This window comes from Stylophora pistillata, chromosome 13 (genome assembly GCF_964205215.1).
Source record: "Stylophora pistillata chromosome 13, jaStyPist1.2, whole genome shotgun sequence".
In the NCBI taxonomy this organism is placed as follows: Eukaryota; Metazoa; Cnidaria; class Anthozoa; order Scleractinia; family Pocilloporidae; genus Stylophora; species Stylophora pistillata.
This window is the reverse complement of record NC_142531.1, coordinates 22,403,015-22,411,099: the sequence shown is the minus strand read 5'-3', so window position 1 is coordinate 22,411,099 and position 8,085 is coordinate 22,403,015. Positions and strand designations below refer to the sequence as shown.

The window sequence follows — 8,085 nt, the reverse complement described above, 5'->3', positions numbered from 1 at the left end:
GGGAAGGATTGACGTGCTCTCATGGAAATGAGAGAATAGTCCTGTAAGTTGAGTATTTTGAGTTCTCCATCATCACCAAACCTAACATGCAAAATTTAGACTGTCATTGGGAAGTGGGGATGGGGTAGTGGTGAGAGCATTCACCTTACACCACCATGGCTAGGGTTCTATTCCCAAACCCAGCAGTAGATGGGTAAGTTTTTTGATGGTTCTTGTCTCTGTTCTAAGGGTTTTCCTCTGGGTCATCCTGTTGTCCTCCCTCCATAAAAACCCACTTTCCAAATTACATTTGAACCTGGATCATGATAAATTGCAGATATATATATATAAAAAAAACAGACAACTTTCCCTTTTGAATTATCTTATTGTGCTTGGATACATGCACATAAAAAAGTATGTAACAAACTGTTAAGTAAAGTAAAACTCTCTCTTCATGTAAACCACAAAGTAAGATTAAAATAACTTATATTTTCATGACCCTTTAAATATTATACCTAACACTACTCTTAACAATGTTGTAGTTTTGAAATATATTTCCAAACTGCAAGGTTATGTAACTATGAAACCATTTCATGTCTGTGCAAATGTGGCTTCTTCAAAGGGCAAATGAAAAGAAAAATATTCAGGTAAAAATCTAAGAAATAAATATCACCTCTACTATTTTGTCTACTAGTTTGACTAGAATAGCATGGATAAAGGGGGTAACTTTCTAAAGAAACTGTGGTGCTGCGTCAGTGGGGGTAACAAGGTAATTTGGTAATATCAACAAAGTTAAAGTAATTTGTAAATTGGCCACCATAAAGAGTTAAAAAGCTGACATTTCAAGTGTTAGCCCTTTGTCAGAGTTTAAAGCAACCAATTTACAATCTCAACTTAGTTGATATCACCAAATTACCTAAAATTGCATGGGCCTGAAATGGGTCTGTGTATACTTATAAATATTGTATTGACATATACAGCAAAGTTATGACAACTGTTGCATTTCACCCTGGAGACTGCAATGGATTGAAGTATAAAACAGTGTAGTTTGTTCAGCATACTTGGTGATTCACTTTATAAGACTTAAATCATTCCTAAATACTTACATTTGACTATTAATAATATATGTTTTTCACTGTCACATATCTTAAAGCAGAATGTATTCCACTCAACCAATATTTAGTTCTTTGGTACACTTCACCACATTCATTAACAATACTATACAATGTAGTTTCATTCTGATTGGTGACCAAACTTTCATTTTCTAATGGCAGAAAAAAAAAACAGTGTAGTTTTGATGTTCATGAAAGTTTGGCCATGCTAAAATTATTGGAAATAGGCATTATTTGTGATTATCAATATGAGCCAGTGATAGTTTTTACTCTGAAGCATATACCATGAGGCCTTGTCCGGGTGACATAAAAAATTGTACACTAAAATACCAGTAGATTTTCCTTTGCGAGACAAAAATATACAGGTCGTAATCTTTGCAAATACTTGGCACCATTGATGTCAAATTGCTTCTAAAAGTTAACCTAGCTTTTCACTCCCATGATCTCAGAAGTAATTCTCCTTCTTGTCTTCCAAACAATTCTTACGATGTTAGTTGTGAGAATTTGATGTTGGATCAACCGATAATCCCCTAATTGAAATTTGTATTTGTTCTCGGATCACTTGTCTGCTTGATATTGTATTGATGTTGTAATGAGAAATTCTCTCCTGCTTGGGTACTCACAGGAGTCAGTGGTTAAGCCCACCAGCAAAAAGTCATCATGGGGCTGGTCAAAATATTTAATCACTTTCACCAGAGTGTGGTGAGGGTCTCACAACAGAGCGAGGCTCCAAATTAAGTGCGCCCTATATCCCACCCATCCCACCCCAGGGGAGGACATCCATCACACAGTAATCTCGTGTGTGGGAAATTAACGTCTCCTACCCCAACCCTGCAGGAGACGGGACCTCCATTTATTCGTCCCTATCCGAGAAGACTAGAATATCTAACCATTTCTTGATGTTATAGAAAGGTAGCAAATTCTTCTCAATTATTTTAAGACCCTGAGTGTTGGTCCGGCCGGGGCTCGAACCCTCGACCTCCCGCACAACAGTCCAGCGCTCTACCCATTGAGCTAACCGGGAGGCGGTTATGCTTTGGAAAATGTATTAATTATAACTTGTACTTATCATTTGTACATTTAAACAAAATACTTGGGTCTACTGCATGCTTGTATAACCCTTAAACCCCCAGAAGTGATTAACATGTAACTTCTCACTATAATATCCACATGTTATCCGGCAAACAGGTAATGAGAATACTACTTCTGGGTGTTGAAGGGTTAATCAGCATGGTAGTGAAGGCCAAAACATGGGAATTTAAAGCATGGATGAGGCACTGATTTTTCCCTTTGGTGCTAATGCTTCCAGCATAGCTGAAGTCATCGCTGGTAGATCATACACATGCTGCCAGTTCCAATCCTTCCTCGCATTACTGTCTTCCAGAACCTGGGGCCAACTGTCAGCTGAAAGAGAACAAAGCTCTATTTTAAAATATTTATACTGATAATTGTTTTTAAAAAATCCCAAAAAAAGGAATGGAAAAATCTCATTCTCACTCAAAAACAGGTATCAACAATAAGCTGGATAATTGATAATGTAGACATTTGGGGAATATTAATAAGTCTCCCTCAAACTGTTGTGTGGTTTGGGCAACATGCTTGTATCCTCAACAACTAATTCCACTGGAAATTCTGATTTAGGACTGGTAACTACTAGATGGAATAAATTAAATCCAGCCCTCCCCTTCCATATCATGCCTTACTATTGGCTTTAGCCTCCCTAACCTTCCCCAACCCCCCTCCCCTTACAAATAAAACCCTACCTATAGCCTGTCTTTCATCAGGTTCATATTCCATTTTCAATGTTGGAATGAATTTTTGTATTGCATCAGCTAGCTCTTCAGGTGTGAAGCTTATGGCACTGATGTTATATGTGCGCAGATTCAACTTCTCTGAGGGTGCCTCTAGCAACTCAACAGTCGCTCGTAGGCAATCTGGGAGATATATCATTGGCATTCGTGTATCAGGGCGCAGATAACATTTGTATCTGCCAGTTCTTAAGGCCTCATGGAAAATGTGGACAGCATAATCCGTAGTACCACCCCCTGGGGCAGTCTCAGCTGAGATGACGCCTGGGAATCTGGCTGAGCGGAAATCCAAACCAAACTTGTGATGGTAGTACTGTTAAAGAGAGCAAGAACAAAAAACAAAAACAGTAACAAAGTGATGCAAAAAATAATGATGATGATAACATTTGCAGGTTAACTGGACAAGTTATCCAAAGGGTAATCTTAATCCTTTAACATTCCCTTAGGAGTGATTATCATCTTGGTTCTCCTTACAGTGTCAAGTTAACTAAGTTCAGTATGCATATTCTCCATACTGTTCTTTCCAAAGGTGCTAACAAAGAGAGTTTGTTCAACAATCAAGGGCTTCTTTGCTGATCATTTTGTGTGTTCTCATGACTATAACATTTGATTCAGGGGTGATTTGGTAAGGAGAAATTAGATGCCAGTCACTCTTAGTTAAAGGGTTACACTCATGAGGATAGGAAAAATGATCAACCACCAGAAAGCTCTAAATTGTTGATTAAATTCTCCATGTTAGCACCATAATAAATGTAAAAAGAACAGTAAGGAAAATATGCAAACTGGTGTAGGAAACTGAAGGATTAACCCTATTAAACTCCCAAAAGTGACTAACCTCTAACTTCTCTCTACAATATCCATACGTAATCCAGCAAACAGGTAATGAGAATACTCAAATTTATCAGGTAGTTGTTACCTTGATTGAACACTGAATTCTTGTGACCAATTTACAAGGAAATGTGTAGCAGCTAAGAGGGGAGAATTCATAATCAGATCCTGGGAGTTCAAGGGTTAAAGGTCATGGCCTTCTTTGTTGTCCAAAAACACACACGCAAAAAAACAAGCAGACAAGAACACAAGTTTAGACTGACAGATAGGGAAGATTTAAAACTCCACAAGCACCTCTCCGAGAAGTTCCATATGAACTTTGGAAACCCCATAGATGGTCTTTGGCCTTTGAACTGTCACATCAGGGGTAGGGTTTGATGGTGTTTCTGGACCAAATGCTCCAATTGTGCTCGGGCAGAACAGCCTCAAATTATTTCTGCGGCACAGTTCAAAGATGTTGTGAACACCCTCAACATTCACTTGTAGAGCTTGTGACACATTCTGTTCCCCCACAGCACTTAGGATAGCACTGAAATGAACCAGCCAATCAATGCGTTCATTGACCACAATGGACTGAAGGTTTTTGAAGTCCAGGATGTCAGCGTATAGGTATGGACCTATGAACATGGAAACCAAAATTGTTGGCAGAGCTACTGATTTAGGGTTTTAATCACATCTTTTCCAAAACTGTACATTCTACTCAGTGTACTTAAGCTCCAATTGTCCTATATTTCTCATCACCTAACCAGTAGAGGCTAAGACATTCACATGCAGTTCTGCCTTAATTAAAGCTTGGAGAATTCTGAATAAGAAACTCTTGATTGTTACACGAATTCTCCTTGTCAATGCCTTTGGAAATGTATAGAGAACAGTATAGAGAAAATACAAACCGATGTTAGAAACTGAAGGGTTAATTAAGACATTACCACTAAAGGCAAGAGTTCCATATACATATCTTATTAACCAAGCGCGAGGGTCGTACTGGGAGAATATCGGCTTGAGGTCTTGACAGTACGGACCGAGTGCAGCGAGGTCCATACAAAAAATACCGAGGGCCGATATTCTTTCAGTACGGTCCTGAGCAAGCTTAGTTAATAAGAGATTTATTATACGACTGAAGTTTAAAGGGACACAAGTGCGGTATCATTCGGGACCATTCGGGACAGTGCCCGGTCCAATACTGAGAGAATATTGACCAGAAAATAGAGCATTTTGATTGGTTGATTTTAGTTATTGGCCCTCTCAGACTGCCCGAGTCGTGTAATAAAACCCCAGACATTAATTATGCATAGAGTGTTGCAAAGAAACCTTTATATTTAGTCTTTATGAAATGGAATGCATAATTAATGTATGGGGTTATATGGAACTCTTTCCCAACTAAAGAACAATGTGGGGAAGATTGTGTTTCCTGTGTGGGGTATAATGTTTTGCACTCACACACACTGCGAATAATTCTATTTTAAGCGCGAACTGCAAATAGTACGAACAAAAAACTTTCCATCTAGGGATAACCATAGTAAATGTGCTAATTTAACATGCAAAGGCATAACACAACGAGCTGCTTATCACAATGTGTGTGAATACATAAAAAGACAAGAAATAGCAAGCGGAAAACTTACCATTCTCCAAAACATCCCACGACGCTTTTGCAATGTCTGACATGATGACGTTATCCCTTCCATACTTTTCTCTTAGGCAGCGAAGGAAATGATTAATCAGCCAAACATCGGTAAATTCAATCAGTTTTAAAAATCATTTATAAAAAACTACTTTGGATGAAAAGGCATCCTTGGCAACATATAAGAAATAATTTTTCTTCTTTGTTCTCAAAAGTAGATGTTAATCTCTATGGATTAACCGCGCACCGATTTCTATTGCTGTTGTCTGCCAGACGTTGCAAAGAACCTTGCAAACTTTCCAATTATTTGTAATCGTCTGAATAACTAATAATTTCAACAGGTGTTATTCTATAGACCACATATACAGTAACTTTTTTCTTAACTAACAATCTCAACAGACGCTATTCTGTAGACAATATATACAGTGACTTTTTTTTCTGAGTGGAATTCTCGACATTTCTTGCATATTTCAGTGAGTTGTTCGTCTAACCACGTTAGTTTACACCACGTCACGTTGACGATGCACTTACGAGTAAAAATAAAGCAAATACGTCACAGGGGAGATAAATAGAACGTGTGGAATAAAAAATGTCATAATCGAGCCGTAAATAAACTGTATCAGGTTCAAACCGCGTGGTATAAAAATCCGTGCGAAGTTCATTAACTTTCGATTGCTAATAAGTTTGAACCAAAGACAGGCGCTTATTCCGTTTTCCTTACCTTAAGATTTTAGCAAGACCACGGCCAAGTTGTCCCAAACTCCCTGTTTGCACAAAAATAATTCAGTTACTATAAAGAATTTGCCATTAAGATACAAGGACGGATACCAGTTTGTGTCCATCTCCCAAAGCATTGACGCATGAAGCGATAATATCAAGAAACGTGGTTACGTAAATGCGTTCGTTGTAGGACGTGTTCGTGAATGAAATCCACATTTCTCCCCATTTCCAGGCTTATTTCTAACGTTTCTTTGCTTTAAACACTTCAAAACAATTCTTTGACGATGGATGAACAAACTTAAGTTAAAAGTTATCCCAAATACGGGACAATTACGAGGCAGACGTTAATATTAACAGAAGACTAACAAATTCGTAACAGACGTACCAGTGATCAAAATTCGCGGGGAATCTTTCTTCGCCACTGAGTAAAACGTACGTGTCTTTCCAAGAACATTCTCGGTCATACAAACGAAGTGGCCCAATCTCAAGTTTTTCGCAAACATTTCTGTCCAAAATCAAAAGGTTCAAACAATATGATATATTACACCTTACTCTCTGACCCAAGTTGTAAAGGTTTGTTTCGCGTAGACTCATGAATTATGTGCGTTTGTTTTGCACTGGGGCGTATCGGGGGGAGTGCAGGAGGTGTGTTATATCCCTCAACCAATCATAAGGCAGAATGGGGTAGCCTATGCAAGTGCTCACGTGCTCTTTACATTGAATTCGTGATGTGAACGTGATCTGTGCGTGAAAACTGAAAATGAGTATTTCTTTATCTTAATGCCGTCTTAATTCTTCACTCTTCTCATCGGAAAGAAAACCATTGAAGTCTTTGCTGATCGTGACTGTTCCTAAGGAATTTGAGAAGCTTCAAAGTAAAACGGAAAAATAACTCAGGTGTGGCTATGTGATGTAGTAGCAACCGTGCAAGTATAATTAATGAAGAATATTAACATATTTCAGTCTATTTAGTATGGACAAATGAAAGTTTGCGGGCGAAAGGGTGTAAATAATGAAAAGCACATTCTATTGTCAGTTTACCCTAGTTTTTAAAATCAAATTGCTTGTCCCTTCCGGAGTAAGTAACGATCAAAAGGTTTCCGTATTAATAATGTATGATTTATGATCAATCATTTTTAATTAAATAATTCGTAGGTCATGACCGTTACTACTTCAAAAAGTAAACTAAACAAAATACTAAGCTATTCATAGTACATTCAAGTTTCGTTTTTGTCCGATGGGGATCCTTCTTCGGATTTTTGAAACCAATCGCCAGTTTATTATCGAGGAAGAATCAGGATCGCAAAGGTGGACTCTAACGCCATCAGGAAGTTTTATCAACTAACTTCTTGACAAATTAATTTAACCGAGATCCGAAAATATAGTTAGGGTGCAGAAGTAAAAAAAAAACACAAAATCTAGCATGGTGCTCAAGTCAGAGCGCACTTTTAAACTTACACTCTCAGAAGAACCATATCAGGTTCGATTTGCTCAATCTTACGAGGAAAAAGAAAACATATAATCATAGATCTAAGCAAGTTCCAACCTCGTTCTCAGGGCCTTTTACCCTTGGTTGGAGGTGGGGCGCCACCACTAAGGGAAAAAGCCCTGGGAATAGGCCTTTCTAGATTATGCTAGCATAATTTTTGGCATAATTTAAGCAAACTGGCATAATTTCTGCCAAGTAGCAAATCTAATATAATTCGCATATTTTGATACTTATCGGATCATTTTTGATGCTACAATTTGATCGTTGTCAGGAGCCCGTCATTGTTCATCTCTACTCCCAAGCACTTGCATGGTGACGTTATTCGATATTTTAGCTCAAGTTTGTAGTTCACTGTGAATCACTGAGCGGCGTCTGCAACGGACGTATACAAAACATGGACCGAGGTCCATGGACCACCCCTATGGACCCGGTCCATGGACCACCGCCTATGGACCACCCCACTGGAACTGAGTTTTGTCGTGCACGTGGGAAACATGGAGGAAGATGAGAAGGGAAAGTGTCGCTATTTTA

At 38.4% G+C, this 8,085-nt stretch overlaps 1 protein-coding gene across 1 annotated transcript; it reads right to left on the bottom strand.

Moving 5' to 3' along the window:
* Positions 1 to 448: 448 nt before the first annotated feature.
* On the bottom strand, positions 449 to 6,678 carry LOC111327711 (L-threonine 3-dehydrogenase, mitochondrial). The gene is made up of 6 exons (XM_022931952.2): positions 6,451 to 6,678; positions 6,067 to 6,109; positions 5,347 to 5,417; positions 4,022 to 4,344; positions 2,855 to 3,212; positions 449 to 2,495 (listed from the first exon to the last, which is right to left on the bottom strand). Exons 1-6 carry the CDS (start codon positions 6,566 to 6,568, stop codon positions 2,350 to 2,352), a joined length of 1,059 nt encoding a protein of 352 aa, XP_022787687.2. The 5' UTR covers positions 6,569 to 6,678; the 3' UTR covers positions 449 to 2,349.
* Between the last annotated feature and the right edge of the window lie 1,407 nt (positions 6,679 to 8,085).